Source organism: Vicia villosa, linkage group LG6 (genome assembly GCF_029867415.1).
Source record: "Vicia villosa cultivar HV-30 ecotype Madison, WI linkage group LG6, Vvil1.0, whole genome shotgun sequence".
In the NCBI taxonomy this organism is placed as follows: Eukaryota; Viridiplantae; Streptophyta; class Magnoliopsida; order Fabales; family Fabaceae; genus Vicia; species Vicia villosa.
The window spans coordinates 141,287,201-141,307,315 of NC_081185.1; the positions used below are offsets into that span (position 1 = coordinate 141,287,201).

General features: G+C 29.3%; 1 protein-coding gene across 1 annotated transcript; it reads left to right on the plus strand.

The window, feature by feature from the left end:
* The first annotated feature begins 8,493 nt into the window (after positions 1–8,493).
* Positions 8,494–9,834, plus strand: LOC131610255 (aquaporin PIP2-1-like). Its single transcript, XM_058882148.1, has 4 exons — positions 8,494–8,916; positions 8,992–9,287; positions 9,360–9,500; positions 9,584–9,834. Exons 1-4 carry the CDS (start codon positions 8,610–8,612, stop codon positions 9,701–9,703), a joined length of 864 nt encoding a protein of 287 aa, XP_058738131.1. The 5' UTR covers positions 8,494–8,609; the 3' UTR covers positions 9,704–9,834.
* The last annotated feature ends 10,281 nt before the right edge of the window (positions 9,835–20,115 follow it).

Genomic DNA, 20,115 nt, shown 5'->3' on the forward strand with positions numbered 1-20,115 from the left:
ACGAGACTTCTGATAATGGTTGTCTGATAAATATGTTCACTGGGAAGCCTAAAACATGCCAATTACTAACAACTAAATGAATTATAAGGTATATATCGAAAGCATAACATATCATGGTGTACTTAGGCCAATTCAGAAGAACACTAGCAAGAAAGCATTGATATATGATTATTCTGACTCAGATCAGAAAGGAGATCAAGATGATAGGGAAAGTAATGCAGGATATCATTTCATGAATGGAGCAGATCCAATCTTATGAAACTCAAAGAAGCAAGGAGTAATGGCTTTATCATCCAATGAAGTTGAATATGTAGAAGCCTCGTATGCATATTGACAAACACTTTAGATGGAAATGTTATTGGAGAAATTGAAGATTATTGAAGCATTAAAGATTAAACTATTGATGATAACAAGCATCATTTGAATTAATGTATGGCCTAACTCATCCTTACAAAATCAACTTGTAAGATGAGGAGTGTCACTTTATATAAATTATTTTCAATCTCTATCTCTAACCAATTACGATTTGAAATCTTCTTAACACATCCCATCAAGCCAAACACTATTGGACTTGATATCATATTAGAATTACAATTCGATCTAACTCATCCTTACAAACCCAGCTTATAAGATGAAGAATGTCACTCGATATAAAAAAATTCAAACTCTATCTCTAACAAATGTGTGAGTTGAGATCAATAAGCATATTAAAAGAAAATATGACTTCTTGAGAGATTAAATAAATAAAAGTAAATTCGAGATTAAGTATTATAAATTAGAAGTGCAATTTAGAAACATACTTATTTTGATTGCTCGCAGGAAATTATGAAAATGAAAAAACTAGTAAATACTGTAATATTTTTGTTTTAAAATACATTAACATCACATAATAATATTATTAATTAATTAAATAATAAGTGCATATTCAACTAAATTTTATGATATCAATCTTTCACTTTAATGATTTGTGATTTAAATCTCCTGCCCATGAAATGACACATTGGCGTATTCACTTTGTGTTGTGAGCTATTCTCTGATTGTTATTTTTTTGTTGCATTAATATCCTTAAAATGATTACTATCAGTTATCATAATAATAAAAATCTATTATCCTTAAAACATGCAGAAGCAGATAAGGGTGGAGTTATGGAATTTTTAGATGAGACACTTGGACCAATGAGAGCTTTATTCGCCGACAATAAAAGTACAATAATTTTAATGGCTGTTATGTTAATGGTCACGCTTTGATGTTGAAATTCCAACCTTTCTCAGTGAGTAATGTATTTTTCTTAAACAGATAATCACATCAATATCAATATAAAAATCCATTTAGTTTTTTAAAAAATGAACATAATTACTACTACTATTACTAAACAATTGCTTAGTGCATCTAGTCTAAGAAATAGAGAGTTGGTTCATTTTATCTTGCATTCACGTATCCTCTGAGTGAAAGTTAAAGTTTTGAGGTCCACTTTCATTAATATTAGAATGTCCACGTCTTGACACGTGGTGAGAAAATTTTGTCGCGACATGTACTTTGCAAAGAAGGAAATTTTGATCATGAGATAAGGTAAAACTACAACCATGAAATGTCATTTGGATATACTATGGTAGAGACATGTCATTTCAAATGTTCTAATATATGGTTTATAAATTAGCTCCAGAAAGAAAATAGTGAATATGTTATGTGAAATGTTCTTTTGGCTGTAGTTACTATATTATATGGAACAGTATACATTATTTAAGGCAATTTTGTATATTGCTTTCATAGTTAGGTTTATAAAAATATTAGAAAAAGCTTTTACATGCGGGAGTGCGTTATTCTTAATTCTTTTCAAACATGAAAGTATATATTGTAAAATTTACTCTGCTTCTAATATATAAAATAATTTCTCCTTAAGAAATGGCCATTCATAATACACAATGCGTAATTTTGATACATGAGAACGAGTTGCTCAATGTAGTATATAATTAATTAATCAAGAAAAAAATACGGTGGCCAAATTAAGCTCAGAATGGCTCACCGTGCAAATTAATTGTTGGTTTGATTGATTCTCAAATTTTTTCTTAAAAAAAGCTTATAAAAAATTGACTAAAAACTATATATATATATATATATATATATATATATATATATATATATATATATATATATATATATATATATATATGGGATATGATCAAATGCACTAAGGTATCAAATTTTAATTTAGACATATGTATATTTTTGGACTCTAATTTTAACACATGTCTTCTCATCCAGAAGAAACTGACATGCAATTGGATGACCGACCAACTTTTGACTTAGATCATGGTTGTGTAAACCACATATCACATTAAATTTCCATTTGTTATTTACCAAAAGATAACCTCCCAATCTGAATGGGCATACACTTTTTCTTGAACTGGTGTCGTCGCGCTTCAATGTTTGGATACGACGGATATATTTCCTATTTCTTTCGCATGTCAAAGTCACAAATTCATTTCTTCTAGCCGTACCATTATCAGACATTCCAATCACAACACCAAATCCTAGTTTCGTAGTCTCTGTACGAATCCAATACAACATGTCGTCACGTAATTCAAACTTTTCTCCATTTTCAAAATGCTCGCGAATATCTACCACCTTTGTTACGATAGGAGATACGAGTGGTGAAACAACTTCACATACATTAGGTTTGGGAATGTTATCGGGATGAACCATACCTAATGTAATAGACAACATAATTATCAGTTCTGTTGGAAAAATAAACACAGACAGAAACCGGAAATGTACCTCCGATTTAGTTCAACTACAAACCCGAAATATGGCTTTAGTTTTCGTGTGACCTATTTTTAAATTCAAAAACAGCATAATCTATGGAATGGGGATTGAATAGAATAAACTTTACCTTAAATTCCACTTCCTTGAGCTCCTTTTGATATGATGAACCACAAAAATGAAGATTTATAGTGAAAAAATGGATTGAATATGGAAGGGTTTGGAGAGGTTTAATGGAAAGATGAAGAAATAGAGTGATCAAAAGGTGATCATGGTGATCATGCTGGTTACTTTTTTAAGCTATATATAGTTGCCATAATATTCAAAGTATACTTTTGGCTATATACAAATTGAAAAGGTGACAGACATTCCCGCTTTACTAACCGGGATTTTATTTTCGATTCTGAATCATAAATATATCTCTAGTATGATTTTTTACATTTTGATGGTCTAGACCACATTTGAACTATTTTTAACAGATATGGTGCGAACTAAAAATATATTCCTAATATTTAAATGGGCAAAAACAAAATTCCGAAAGTCTTTTTTAAAAGTATGGAGTGGAATAAGGATTCCCCCAATAATACATGCCCGGTCTCTTTCAAAGAGTATATTAATAACCCATGCAACATGCGTTTGTAACTAAAAAATTACTATATACACTTACCTACCTATAATTTTGATAAAATAAACAAATTGTCCCTCGCATGCTTTAATTGTTTCTTATCTTATACTAACTCTTTAGATGAGCAATTATTTGGACACTTCATCATTTTAAAATGCACCTTGACCAAGAAAAATTTGGCAACAATTGTAATTCAATTTGTTAACGAAATTGACTAGTGTGAATTCAACAGTATAGTTCGGTAATTATGTAATTTACGTTTTGGGTATCGTGCAATATTATGAACAAAATATTTTAGTTTGAAAGGACAACTTCAATGTAAAGCAGGATATTCTTTTCACCATTATTTTGTTTTAACTCAGGTAAAGAATATCTAGAAAATAGATAGTTTGGTTGATTTGGTAATGAATGAATGGGAATGGGCCATGTTTTCAATCTATAGGAGGTATGTAGAGTAAAAATATTATTATTCGGTAATAGTTTGAGCCCAAACCATTTATACGACTTTAGTAATTGGTCCAAAGATTGATCAAGAGAAAATTCATAAGTTACTTCAAACTCGTCAAATTATATTTCTATCCCTCTAAATCATTTGAAGTAACTAAATTGCTTTTCATTTAAATAAATTATAACTTTTTATGTTTTCTATGAGATCAAAATTTGAATTTTCCAAAATAAAAAGGTTTTGAAAAATTAAATTTTGAGTTTGTAAAAATAGAAATAAGTTTCCACAAAATTGAATGTAATTCTGATTAGAAAAAGATTTTAACAAACTAAAATTAAATGTGTTAAAATAAATTTGATATTTGCATTTGCCAATAGACAAATGTGTTTAAATGCTTCATTCAAGAACAAACTTATACATCACCGATGTGTCAAATTTAATAATATGACACCTCTGATAATTTTTCACTCCATATCAATATGATAAAATTTACCGTTAGATTAAAAACTATTATGATATAGACCACATCTATAAAATTTCACATCAATCAAATATAATTTGATATACTAAAGAGAATGATTAAAATTAACAGTTTTCATGAAGTTTTGTGAGCTTAGTTTTTATACATCTCGTTGACATGTCTGATGATTTTCACTTAATGTTAAATTATATAAACACGATTTAAATGATAATAGCTTTCAACCCAACGGTGGATTTTATTATATGAAGATACAGTAAACAACTATCGAATGTGTCATGTTACTAAGTTTGACATCTTGGTGTAAGTCTAAAGTCTTACACTCAATCTCACTCGTTAATAAAAATGAATCAAATGATCACACTACTACAAAAAAATACACTTAACCTCATACGCAAAATACATTTAGCCTCAGCTACAGAAGTGAGGTAACAAATGACGTCATGAAAAGCTACCACTTTACCCCCCCTCATATTTTTAATAACCGAAGGATAAAGTTATGTGCGCATGGGTTCAATCCACAACATCTGCATTTTTATTATTTTTAAAATTGGATGATGCGCCCAATATTAACTCTCGGTGTTGTGTAAAACCGAGGTAACAGCTCACTGTTTTAACCTCGGTTTTAATTAAAAAATTGAGGGGATAAGATTATTTTTTCAGTACTGTCACATGCACCCTGGATTACAAAACCATATCACAGAATATAGAACCATATTTTGCAAAATCATGAAACATAAACATTATACATTTTGCCAAGTTCTCAAACAGAAATATTGTACCACAAATATTCATTGTTTACATCAAATGCAAACCCAAAATGGCACACACTTTATAATTTTACTGCAAAACTGAAACAAATGATTAACCAACAAAAGCAATAATCAAAATGAAAAGTTTTGTAGGTTGTCTAACAGGGTTTGTCACTGGTCGTTAAGCACATGTAATTTGAACATCATTTGAAACCAATTAGGATAACCAACAACAACTTTAAATCTTTAGTACAAGGAATAAAATAATAAAATGAATAATTATAAATTACTAACTGATATAAAATACTTACTTACTAGTTTTCTCATATCTCCTCTTTATAATCACAACGAATAGCATGCACATCATTTGAATTAGTTTCTTCAGATAAATGACGTACATGTGTTGCGAAACAAGGGGCCTCATAATTAAAATCTTAACTTTAATCAGTACTATCAAGAAGATATTTTCCGTGAAGAACAATTAATCATTAAGTGTTATAAGGATCATTGACATAAAAAATTTGTTTTGCTTGAGATGCCATGATGAATTGTTCGTTTTTATAAGTTATCTTTCGAATATCAACCTATGTGAGTCCTAATTCATTGGTTTCTACACTATTATTACTATCAATCTACTTGCACTTAAATAAAGGAACTTTAAAAGCAACATAGTCAACTCCAAAATCTCCTCAATGACCCCAAAGTATGCTCTAGATGCTAATACAAAATTTTATCTTTGGAACTAGAAAAATACATGGATTTAACTTCAACCATAACCCCACTATTTTGCATGGTGCTTCAATCTTCTTTTGATTTTGTATAGAATGAAAAATTAGTAATGTCGTAGCACTCCAAGTAATTACATTAAACTTAAGAATTCATGACAATCATTTGATTGTATTTGATGCACAACTCTCTTTAGAAACACTTTCATTAAACCAAGTTATGAAAGTTTTGTTATGCTCTGTCAACAGTCATCTTTCATTCATCCGGGAAAAGTTTTCCTTTATAAAACTTTTGTGAGCGGTCAAGTATGGTTGAATTTCACTAAGGTTATTCAATATATACTAATGTGTTTAAAGAACTACTTCTCGGCCAAATGTCTTAATATTTAAACCTTGAATACCTCTACCATCATAACATCCACCATGACGAGACTCCGGAATTCCTATAGAGTTTTCTTCTGACAATTAGTTTGTACAAAACTCAATACCTTCTTCTACGATGTATCGTTCAACGATCGAAGCCTTCGAATGGTGATGATTATCTGCATACCCTTTAAAGTATGTATGTATTGCTCTATCGAATACATCCACTGCAAATAAACTGGACCACAAATTCTAATCTCCCTTACTAGATGAACAACTAAGTGAACCATAATGTCAAAGAATGATTGAGGGAAAAATATCTCTAATTGACACAATATAGCTGCAACCTCATGTTCCAAGTCGTCTAAATTTACACGATCAATGACTTTATTGCATCAAGACATGACAATCATGAGATTGTAAGCCAACTAACTTCAGATCATTCATTGACGCAAGTTTCTTGACATTTGATGAGTATCCTTGAAGAAAGTTGATGTCATGCAAACAATCGCAATTTTTTTCTTTTTTAGACAGAGTGTGACATGCTTGGGGCAAATAGGTAATATTTTATATTTCTTTTGGGGTTTACTCTTGTCGTATACCCATCATAACTATATCTTCACGGAATTTCTTTGTATCTTTTGTCTTTCCTTTAATGTTGAGAAGTGTTCTGATCAAACTATCACATATATTTTTCTCCACGTGCATCATATCAAGATAATATCTTACATCAAGACTAGACCAGTATGGAAGATCAAAGAACACCGACCTCTTTTTCCAAATCTTTTTTTCCACGGACTTTTTTTATTTCTTTCCCAAGAAAGTATTAATGTGTTGTTGTCTTTTATAAACTTCCTTCCGGTTAAAGGTTTTGGAGCGATACCAAACTCCTGCTCTCCATTAAAAGCCTTATGTAATTTATGGTATGGACATTGTACCCAGACAGATTAGCGTATGTAGGAAATTCATTGATTGTACAAAACAACATGACACACAACTTAAATTTATCACCTATATACGTATCATCAACATCAACACCTTCAAATTTGCTAACATTGCATAATGTAAAATATTTTTTTTATTTTGAATATTAAACGTTGGAAAAACATGAAAAATGGTACAAACGGATTTTGAACCCAGGATCATACATAGTCTTCCTTATGCAATAACATCTTACCACTAGGCCAACTATTTTAACTTATTAATAAATTCATAGAAGGTGTTGAACGATCAAACCAATCAAGGATCTATGTATTAGAGTTAATTTGGATTTAAATTTTTTCATTTTCATCCTCGACAAATCAAAGATCTATATTTGTATGTATATTGAGAATCCAAAAAAAAAAATTACCAAGGATAAATTGAATCTCACTTACATTTTATGGGGCATTTTATATTTAACTCTGAAATTAATTAAGAGTTTGTTTGAATTATTTTTATTTATTTTATAAATCAGTTTTAAAAAGGTATTGTGAAGAATAAATAAAAGAGAATATGTTTAATAATTTTATTTTTAAAATTGAACAACATTACAAATTTTTTATTAATGTAAATTTAAAAAAATTATTTTTATTTTTTGATTTACAAAATTAAAAACTAAAACCTTTAAAATTCATTTTAGATTTTTAATTTTTAATACAATAGAAAAGATAATATAACTTTTAAAATCGAATTAAACGGACTCTGAAAATTTTATATGAATAAAAAGTAAAAAAGAATTACTTTAAAAATAAAGTGAAGAGTTTTTTTTTTGGTTTATCACCGCCGATTTAGTTCGATTCGAGAGTCACTTTCTTCCTACCAAGTTCAGTGTCAATCATCACTGGACCAACTAACTATTGATAAAGTGAAGAGTATTAATGAGATGAATTCATAAAAAACATCAAAATTATATTAAAAATTATCAATATGTTCGCAAAGGTGCCAATTCTGGAACCTTCATTCAGTCTAGAAGTATGTGGCAAAATAAACAAAGAATAGTATTTGCGAATCTTCTGCAGACGCATGACACGACGGACATGAGAAGGATTAGCATGTGAGTGAGTGGGACCAACACGAGACAAAGCGGTGGCTTGAGATAGATTCCAGAACTAAACAAAGGCGTAACCGTTATTACAGCGTAAAACATTCTAAAAAGAGACAAAACGCATCAATTTTCAAATTCTTATGTAACATAGTCTCACATGTTTCATGATTGTTGTAATTTTTTTTGTAGATATTAGTTTACTTCAGTATTTATCTTGAGTTTTAACTGTTAAATTTTTTTTTTATAATCTTAAAAAAAATGAAATGTTGCAAACTTATAAAACTTATGTATTAAGTGATTAAAACTTAAGTGTTATATGTCTCCACATACATGCATGTAATGTTTTGTTATATAAAAAACTACATTTACTTCATTCCTTCAACATTATCTTAACAACAAACATAACTCACAAACACCACACTCTCTCTAACTTCGATGGCAAAATACCCTGAAACAGAACCTCAAGGTGGTTTACCAAACAAAGACTACCAAGATCCACCACCGGCACCACTCTTCGACACCGCCGAACTCGGCCAATGGTCCTTCTACAGAGCCCTCATCGCCGAATTCATCGCCACCCTCCTCTTCCTCTACGTCACCATTTTAACCGTCATTGGCTACAAATCCCAAACCGATCCTGCTCATAACGGTACCGACTGTGACGGAGTTGGCCTCCTCGGTATCGCTTGGGCCTTCGGTGGCATGATCTTTGTCCTCGTCTATTGCACCGCCGGCATATCAGGTAATTAAACCGACCTAACTTAACTACTAAATAATTACACCACAGTCACACTGATATCTTGTGAATTGGTGGCAGGAGGACACATAAATCCGGCGGTCACGTTTGGGTTATTTCTGGCGAGGAAGGTGTCGTTGATTAGAGCAATACTATACATGGTGGCTCAATGTTTAGGAGCAATATGTGGTGTTGGACTAGTAAAAGCTTTTCAGAAAAGTTACTATAATAGATACAAAGGTGGTGCAAACATGTTAAACGATGGTTACAGTAAAGGAACTGGTTTAGGTGCTGAAATAATTGGAACTTTTGTTCTTGTCTACACCGTTTTCTCTGCCACCGATCCAAAGAGAAGTGCCAGAGACTCTCATGTTCCCGTACGTCATGTATTTCTTAATTTTCTATATTTTTTGTTTGTTTTGAATAATTGAAGTGCTATATTTGTGTAGGTTTTGGCACCACTTCCAATTGGTTTTGCTGTGTTTATGGTTCACCTTGCTACGATTCCTATCACTGGAACTGGGATCAACCCTGCTAGAAGCTTTGGAGCTGCTGTTATTTACAACAATGAGAAGGCTTGGGATGACCAAGTATGCATTACTTTCTATAGTAAATATTTACTATTTCATAGCGGTGAGGTGGTTTTAACTGATATGTTGTTGTTTGTGTGTAGTGGATCTTCTGGGTTGGGCCCTTTATTGGTGCTGCCATTGCTGCAATCTACCACCAGTTTGTGTTAAGAGCTCAAGCAGCAAAGGCTTTGGGTTCTTTCAGGAGCTCTTCAAATCTATAATGGACTTTCTAGCAACTGAGGTTAATTTGGTCACTTCTTTGCATGGTTAGACATGGTGGATTTGAATTTGCATATCCTCATCACTATGTATCGACAATGTTTAATTATGTTAAATTTGATATTTCACATCATATATTTTAAGTTTATGCTCACGATTTTATTTATTTTTTGGTAAAATTGAAATGATATGATTATGGATAAGGATGTTGAGAATTGGGATGGTGAGGTGTAGTTGTGATTCTGTGAAGTCTATAATAGGTAGAGGGTTGAATTGTGTCTGGTTTTAGTTGTGTTGCATTTAATGGATTTATCTAATGTTGGTCACTTTACGTGATCGAGATGGTCCATGCTTGATTAATTTTTCTGGTGATAATGGTGCCTCTTGACTCTTGAGGATGATGTCTATCTTTGTTAGCTATCCATTTATTATGAATGAGTAGCATATAGGGGATTTGTGTGTATATTGGGTGGATGGGGTCGGAGTTTAAATTTTAAATAATCACTTATATTCTCTCATATGAATTAAGAAATGGAGACAATTTCTCTACCTATCACAAAAAGTTGGGTAGTGTACATTCCACCAATCACATTACATTATTTAGTTTTATCTTATTTAATTAATTATTAAATAGTATATTTTTTTGTTGTTTCCAAAACATTTTACATTGAAGGTAACTCTACCCAATTTTTTGAGTTGGGTATATAAGAATTCACGTTAAGGAAGAGTTGTTGTTTCCAAAACATTTTACATTGAAGGTAACTTTACCCAATTTTTTGAGTTGGGTAGATAAGAATTCACGTTAAGGAAGAGGACAACTTCTCTACCCATCACAAAAAGTTGGATATTGTACATTTCACCAATCACATTATATCATTTAGAATTTGATTGGATATTGATGTTAAAGAAAGTTCTTTTAAAAATTCAATTTATTTTAAAATTAAGTAATATAAAAAAAATGGTAGGTTCATACTGTAACTATGGTACATATCAGTGTTGATCAAATTGAAAATATCTTTGTAAATTGATTTATTTGCTAAAGTAAGAATATCTTGAGAAAAGTTAAATTAGTTATTATAATTTTGAAATTTAAAAAGACATATAAATTTAGTTTAAAAATGATATGAATAGAAACGTATATTCCTCTTGAAATTAGACATTTCTGAGAAATGGGGGAACAAAGAGTAAGGATGTTTACTTCTTTAAAGTTTGAATCAAGTTCTTTTGGATGAATAGGTTCGTGGGTAAAGGAGGAATAGTTGTTCAGTTGGATTCGATCTTTCTTTTTTTTTTTTATATTTTTTTATTTATGAAGATGACAATGTCTATTTGGAATAAGTTAGTTGGGATACAAAGCAGGTTTCCTTTGGGGTTTTTGGTAGGTTGTGTGTGAATCTAGGAGGGAGGGTTGTTAATTCTCTCCTGGTTCTCTCTGGGTTATGAACTTATGATAAGTTCCGGGGTAAAAAGTTGTGATCAATCCTCCTTCGAATTCCAATAACTCCAATTATAAGCTTATATTTAACTCTCTCCTGATTCTCTCTGGGTTATGAACTTATGATAAGTTCCGGGGTAAAAAGTTGTGATCAATCCTCCTTCGAATTCCAATAACTCCAATTATAAGCTTATATTTATAATTTTTTTTATGTATGAACTATTCTCTTAGTTGAGCTAGCAACGGAGAAAAAAAATTACGATCAACTTTATTCAAATATTAACAACTGCATTTAAGCGTACTTTATTTTATAAAATTTTTTAGTTATGAAACTATTCTCTCGGTTGAATTGTAAACCGAGAAGAAAGTTTTGTGTTTGTTTATATTACTAATGTATATTTGTCGTACATTTATAAAGCAACAATGGTCAAGATATTGGAACTTATTAATCATCATGAAATATCAGCAATCTGTATGAAATACACATTAACCAATATATTATAACGTAAATACCACAATCATTTATCTTGAAATGGAGAGTGTAGAGAGATGAAATGTAAACACCACATATAATGAGAACACACATTGATAATGAAAATATTTAATATAGTACAAAATTATATCTCGTGATTGATTCAAAAACACATAAATGTTTTAAGATAGGTTCTTTAATGTATCTTCTCCTGTAGTTTTTAAAATTATTTTCTTAAATGGGTGCTTGTTAAAAATGCTTGATGTTAGTTATGAAAAGCATGGATAAACCTTAGTAATTTTTTTTTTGTAGTAGTAGTTGTTGTTGCTGCTGTTAAAAAATTTAAAACTCAACAACAAAAACTCTGTCTATATTTTCTAACAACATTAAAAATAATTTATAAGCATGTATTGATGAAAATAATTTTAGCAATTACAAAAGAAGATATTACATTCAGAAATCAACCTTGATTAAAATGTTTTTCTACTCTTGTAATTCATCCAAGAGAGTGGATAAGTAGTTTTGATTTAACCCCGGTGTAATTATAAACCGAGGGGAAAAAATTGTTGATTTCGTAATTTAGATTTTACTTCGGTGAAAAAACCAACCAAGGGGAAAAAGGGTGAACTTTCCATAACTTCATTTGTTACCTTTTCCATAAAACTGAGGTAAAAAAACATGTTCATAGTAGTGGATTGGGTGGTTGTTTGAGTGAAGTGAGAGGTTGTGTGTAAATCTAAGAGGAAGGGTGGTTTAGGGGTTAAGAACTTAGGCTTATGAATTTGGATCTTTTAAGGAAATGGAAGTGAAAGATGCTTGAGGATAAGTTGTCTCTATGGATGGAGATAATCTCTTCTAGATATGGTTCTCAGGTGTGCAGTTATCTGAGAGTGTTCGGGTGGATAGTCTTAGAAAGACCTCTTACTGGTGGAAAGTGATATTTTTCTTGGACCTACATTATATCATTCACCGGATTGGTTCACTCTGTCTTGTTCTAAGGTCATTAGAGATGGTTTGAGAATTAAATTTCGACATGATGTTTGAATTGGGTCTTATATAATGTGTGTCTCGTTTTAGAGGTTGTTTCTTATTTACGAGCAAAAGACTCTAGTAGTGGGTAGAGCTGTCAAAATGGGCCGAAGCCCATGGGCCGGCCCATCAGGCCCGAAAATATTTAGGGCTTGGGCCTTATTTTTCGAGCCCATTTACATCCGGGCCTTTTTAAGCCCTGCCCTAAAAAGCTCTAAAAAATATGGGCCGGCCCGTATGGGCCATGGGTAGCCCGCGAGCCCGAAAAAAATTAAAATTTTTAATATAACTAGAAATTATCTTTTCCTAAATCATAAAGGTATGTTATAAACAATTTGTGTATTATGTATTTTAATTTATTTTTGGTATTACAAAGGTATAAATATCAAACAAAAGTTGATGGTTTGACTTAATTTCAAACTAAAAGGTTTCATCCTAATATAATTATGTAGATAGTATAGAAAAGACACCATGATATATTCTAATTAAAAATAAGGTTGAAATGAGATTTAAAAAGTTATGATGTAATTTTTTATGGTAGGATAGAGTTAGTCCAAATCATATATATAACAATTTGCTATAAAATAATATCTCATCAATCTAATTATAATTGTTATAAAATTTTATAACAGTTTGTTGTTATGATTGTTATAAAATTATAATTGTATGAATATTTATATCTTAAATTTGTTGGAACAATTATTTAATTTTGTGTGCAAAATTAAATATAATTTAAGATGTATTTTCAGTAGTTGAAATTAAGTTAATATGTTGTTTTATATTTTAATTGTAACTTATATAGATTATTTAGAAATCGTAATTTTAGATATGAAAATTGATATATATATATATATATATATATATATATATATATATATATATATATATATATATTATTGCATGCAATTGTATGGTTATTAGAAAAATAAGGAGAAAATTTTATTTTTTTAGAAATAGGCCCGTTTAGGGCCGAGGCCCATTTAGGCCGGGTAGCCCACAGCCCAGACAGGGCTGGGCCTGGGTAGTAAAAATGGGCTTTTTGAGCCCGGCCCTGAAAAGCCCGAGGCCCGCATGGGCCGGCCCGTTTAGGTCCGGGTAGCCCATTTTGACAGCTCTAGTGGTGGGGTCGATGGAGGCTTAGGAGGGGGATGAGTGGAATTGGTCTATCTAAGGTGACTCATTCACTCACCATACATGGTTGGTGAGGTGTCTAATCACTAACTAGCAATATGAATTAGTCTAAATAGGAAACCACTCCCCTATTAATAATAGGAAGAGACAGGTATTCCCAGGTTGCCACTATTAACCAAAAAATAGGGAAATTGTCCTTTATGATCATCCAACTGATGCCTAATAAGTCTTTATATATATATATATATATATATATATATATATATATATATATATATATATATATATATATATATATATATATATATATATATATATATATATATATACACACACACACTCTACTCCTAGAGAGGGAAAGTCTCTTCAACTTCTACCTGAAATTTTATACATAGAGTTTATAACCACGGTGCTTGAGTTAGTCCCTACGAATCACCAAGATACCCTAAACACACAAGACAACCCTATACAATAAGGGGTTGTCATAATTGTCCCTTTTTAGCAAGTACAATGAAAAACTAGTAAAGCAAAACAATCATGAGCATCAAGAAAGAAGAAACGATTGAAGTTAATGAAAAAAAACTAAGAAGGTTTGAGTGTTTAAAGGAAAGAAAGTCAAATGTTAAGATCAAGTAACAAACTATTTTTAATTATTAGTCGAGAACCTCTAGTCTTGATTTGTTGATTAATTATTGAACAATCTATTTTCGTTGATTTATTTTGTGATCAAAATAATTTTTTAATTGGTTGTTCTTAAACTCTTAATTATAAGATAATTAAATTATTTGTTTTATGTAAAGTAATAAATGTATAGGGTAATTGATAAATTAAGTTATTGTTTAATTGTAAGAGTTGGTTAATTAATAATATAATAGTGTGACAATTGAAAAGAGGGGAAAAGTGTATGAATGTGATTCCCGTTTAGTGAGTGAATATAATAATAATATCATATACACTATTGTTACACCCTAATTATATACTAAATATTTACACCAAACATTGTTTACTGTATTAACTAATAGAAGATTCGTACGTCCGCACAAGTTTAAATTATTTACTACAGCACAATTGTACTTATAATAGACATTGAAAATAATATTTATGCACGTTTTCTTGCATGAATCTAATTAATTGTGTGCTGTACCAAATTTTGAAGTATTTCAACCATATTTTTTATATTAGCGACAAATGCAAATGAGTCCTAGTCTAACATCTATCATATAAGTGTGAAAAAAATTTGATACAAAATAATCAAGATTTTTTATATTTCATCATTATGAGCAATATTTATGTATATTTTATTATCCGAATCTAATTGAATCAATATTTATGTATATTTTATGATCCGAATCTAATTGAATGTGTCCCATAAAACTTCATAAAATATTCCAATACGATGCTTCCTTGAGAATCAATATGATGCATGTAAAAGAACAATTAATTTTTTTTTTTAACGTGTTTATGACATTAAAGGGGCAGGTCATCATTTTACTTATCTTGCAGGCTTGCAGCTAGTTTACTTTTTTATTATGATTGAGTACAATTTTTCAATATAGGTTGGAAATTTCATATCAGATGACTGGAATAAGCTAGATAATTCTCTAGTTACTTTTTTTGAAGTTAAAATATGATTTATTTATTTTTTTTACTTTATCGGTGCATTCTTCCAATGAAATTTGCTTTTTCTTTTTAAGTTTTGCCTTCTAAATTATATTCTTTGTTTAGTCACTCTACAGCATCATACATCGCACTACCTAACACATTTAGTTCATAAGCCTATGAGACACGGTGAGATTTGTCTACCTAAACATATGGACAAAATCACAACAAATATTTATTTTTCTTATTTTTTTACCAGATATGTATTATAAAAACGACATGCATGTTAATTTTCTTTACCTAATGTCACATAATGATATTTCAAGACAATAATAGAAGAGCTCAAAATGAACTTTCTGTATATGAAATCTATTACTCCACTGCTAGTTTCTTACTTATAATTTTCGATTTAACTATGCAAGGAATTAAGTAAAGAAAATCACTAAGGTCAAGTAATTAAATTTAAGAGAACAATTGCTTTGAACGTGTCTCTTTCAATAAAACCATTCTACGTGCTTGTGCTTTCTTAGCCATGACCATGTTATATCCGTATTGTGCTCCTTTTGCTACCGTAATGATATGGCTGAAAGTTAAATAGATAAATAAGTTATGTAAATACAATGTACATATATATCATAATTTAAATAGTTGAGGTTTTAAAAATGTTGCACAAATTCATGAAGGATCATCGCATCATGAATGTTCAACATTAATGATTTCCCAAAACAGTTGTGTGAACGAAATGTTATAAAGAGCTATGGTAATTTTGGTTGTGACCGTAAACAGCTATGGTAATTTTGCAATGACAACAACTTAAGTCATAAAGATTTCATACAATGGAACAGTCTATAAATTTGAGAAAATATGACTTGAAAAAATCAGAATGATGAATTGAAATTGATTACAAAGTATACATCAATAAAAATGGATGTTGAGATTACCTCTAGTTTGAAAAGTATATATCTGAATTGGACTTGTGCTTGGTTGAAACGGTCTTTGGTTTAGAATAAGTTTGAAGAGGATGATGACTTTTTGGTTTCCACTACACACGTAGGATCCTGGTAGTCTTCAAATTGGGCCTGGGTATCTAGTCCAATAACGAGATTTTGGACCAACGCTGGGGGCTATAAATACTCTCTTTCACTAGAGGGTCAGGTAACATTCATTCATCCTTACTCTTACCTCGTACTTGCTCTCTGATTGCTTTCTCACTTTGGCATCGGAGTACCTTGCAGGTACATTTCCCAGTTCTCCAAGTCCACCGCAGTTGACCGTGACGATTCACTCTGATCAGGTAAGATCAGATCATTAATATCATTTTTCATGTATAAAAATATATAGATCATTAATAGATTTTTCCCATATACAAATATTATTTATGTTTAGATATCGTTTATATAAAAATATATATCAACATTTAGATCAATAATAGTTTTTTTTCTCGTATACCTTTTTTGAATAAAAAAAACTGGATCATAAATACCATTTTTCGTATATAAAAATATTTAGATCAATAATAGATTTTTTTTTTCCGTATACAAATATTATTTTTGTTAAAGTATCATTTACAAAAATATCTGAATCAATAGAATTTGACTATAAATAATAGTAGTATGTTACAATTGAATAAGTAATACACTTTTTCCCGTAATCAATTGAATAAGTCATTAATGAAGTTTATAGAGGGCATATCATAAGATAATGTCTTTTTTATATGAGAATGTGAGAATGAATCTGAACCATTGGATTTTAAAATAAATGGTGGAGATTATGGATGAATCTTTTTTCTCTCTCTCCTACATCATTTATTTCAAAATGTAGGAAAGAGAAAAAAAGATTCACCCATAATCTCCACCATTTATTTTAAAATCCAATAGTTCAGATTCATTCTCACATTCTCATATAAAAAAGACATTCTCTTATGATATGCCCTCTATAAACTTCATTAATGACTTATATTAATATAATAATATTTTGAATCATATAAATTAAAGTTAATGATAAGTGACACACATTTTTGTATTTTATCCAATAACACACATTTTCAAGTATATTTTTTAATTTATTTTAATTAGAATAATTTTTTTAAACTAAAATTATTATTATTTTCTTAAAAAATATTGTATCTTAAAATAAAAACTATTTCAAATTATATTTCTTCGTTATTAATATTCAAGTACTAAAGTTAATTTTAAAAATTAAATACTATTTTAAATGTAAATTAATAGTTATTTAAAATGATCATAATAATCTTTTTATTAAAAAGTGATTTATTGGAATATTTTGATTAATAATTTATTAGAAATAATAATAATAGTAAAGTAATAAAAAATGAAAAGTGAAAAATGAAAGAGAGTTAAAAAGAGTTGGAAAGTAAAAAGTGAAAAGTGAGTTGGAAAGTAAAAAGTGAAAAGTGAGTTAGAAAAAACCAACAAAAGACATTTTTTGCCCCCAAATTATTAATTTAGACTAAGATAACAAAAGAGTATTTTTGTGATTTTCAGAATAACAACTTTTCTTATATTATAGATATGGTGAACAATATTTATTGAAAATAAAAAATTATATTTATGAACATGTGAACAGTGTAAGTGAACAGTACATGAACAATTGCTGTGAATAGTGTCTGTAAACAATACTTGAAGAGTGACTTTTAGTAGTGAACCAAAGTTGGTTAATGAAATGTAAAAAATTGGTTAATGAAGTTGGTTAATAAACAATTAGATATTAAAAATAATTTTTAATAGTAAAACAAAGTTAGTTAATGAAATGTAAAAAAGTTGGTTAATAAATTGATGAATAAACACACAGATATTAAAAATTATTCTTAGCAGTAAACAAAGTTGGTTAATACAATGTAAAATGTTGGTTAATAAAGTTATGAAATTAGTTCATAAAGGCTCATATTTTAATAGTTATGAAGTTGGTTAATAAAATTTAAAATGTCGATTAATAAAGTTATGAAGTTGGTTAATCAAATAATTTTGTATCCGTACTTCCTTAATTAAAAAAAATTAATTTTTTTTATAAATAATTTATTATTATAATATTTCACTATTCATCATATTGGTGAACAGTGATATACGGTGAAAATATAGATGTTAGTGTAAGAATAACATTTCTTTAGTAGTAGTAAGAAGTAGTGGGGGTAGACCATTTAGTGATAGAGAATAAAGAAAAAATAGTCATAACTATCTATAATATAAGAAAATTAATGGTTGTGGAAAAGTCAAAAATACCCTTATTTGATTTTTTTTTCCACCACATTAAAATTGTGGTTATTTGGTCTTTGCACAATAAAGTTCTTAATTTTATTATTAAAATAATACAACTCTCATATTTTATCAAACTTACCAAATCTCTCTACATTCTCTACTTTTTTTTCTCTTTCATCACTTTCTCACTTCTTTCTTCTAAAAAAAACTACTATTGACAGTTATTTATATACAAAAATTGATATTTATGATCAAAATATTTTTTAGTCAAAAATGGTATACGGGAAAAATTTATTCAAAAAATCTATAATTGATCTAAATAATTTTATATACAAAAATTTAATATTGATCCAAATATTTTTATAAATAATACCTAAATAAAAATAATATTTGTATACGAAAAAAAATCTATTATTTTTGAAAAATGGTATTTATGATCCAAATATTTTTTATTCAAAAATGGTATACGGGAAAAAATCTACTATTGATCTAAATATTTTTCTATACAAAATTTACTATTGATCCAAATATTTTTGTAAATGATACAAAAACAAAAATGAAATTTGTATACGGGTAAAAAATTTATTATTGATCTAAATATTTTTATATACGAAAAATGTTATTTATTATTCAAATATTTTTTATTCAAAAATGACATATGCCAAAAAATCTATTATTGATGCAATGATTACTGTTGATTGTAATGGTTCTGTTTTATGCAAATATTTACATGATACTATTTTTTATCCAAATATTTACTGTTGATTGTAATGGTTCTGTTTTATTGATGCAATGACAATTTAGTTTTCTATTATCGTTGATTTGTTCTACATATGTTCTTAATGCTTTAACCGTCGGACAAACGGATTCTGAACGTTTATGAATAATTTAAGCTAAACAACAATTATTTGTTGATTTGTGTAAGAACATATGATAATAAATATCACATAGGACTAGGGATACTTTATCTTAACTGAAGTTTCTTGTTATCTGAATGTTGGATCATAACCGTAATTACCTATGGACATAGTAATTAGGTGATGACATCAAAGATCTTTTAACTAAGGACTTATGATTAGATGCCCCTAGAGAACCGGTAATCAACTGATGAGAATTATGTTATTGCATTGATATGTCAAAATTGTCACAAGAAGAATCATTCACTGAACCCTAGCAATCTACTCATCTTTGTTCATCATTTAACTATTTTATTTGCTTACTTTAATTTAAATTCTAGTCATAATTTTATCAAACCAAACAAAACCCCCGAGCTTTTGTTTAATTTAAATTGTTTCAGAACTGTGTATCGTCAAGCTGTCCTTGAGATTCGATACTCGGGATTTTCCTATTATTACTACATAGGCAGAATAGTACACTTGCTATTTTTTCTATCAACTTCTAATCACAAAAATATAATTTTAGAAATATATGTTTTTCAGTGTTTTAATGTTGAAAGATAAAAAAGCCTAAAGTAAGAGTTATGTAATTTGTTGTTTGATTCGATCGTGCTATAATTGTAAATCTAGAGTCTTG

Bases quoted from the DNA above. Each gene is read 5' to 3' on its own strand.
- LOC131610255 (XM_058882148.1), top strand. From the start codon at position 8,610: ATGGCAAAATACCCTGAAACAGAACCTCAAGGTGGTTTACCAAACAAA. The intron at 8,917-8,991 runs GTAATTAAACCG...AATTGGTGGCAG, and splicing joins TTGCACCGCCGGCATATCAG to GAGGACACATAAATCCGGCG. The intron at 9,288-9,359 runs GTACGTCATGTA...ATATTTGTGTAG, and splicing joins CCAGAGACTCTCATGTTCCC to GTTTTGGCACCACTTCCAAT.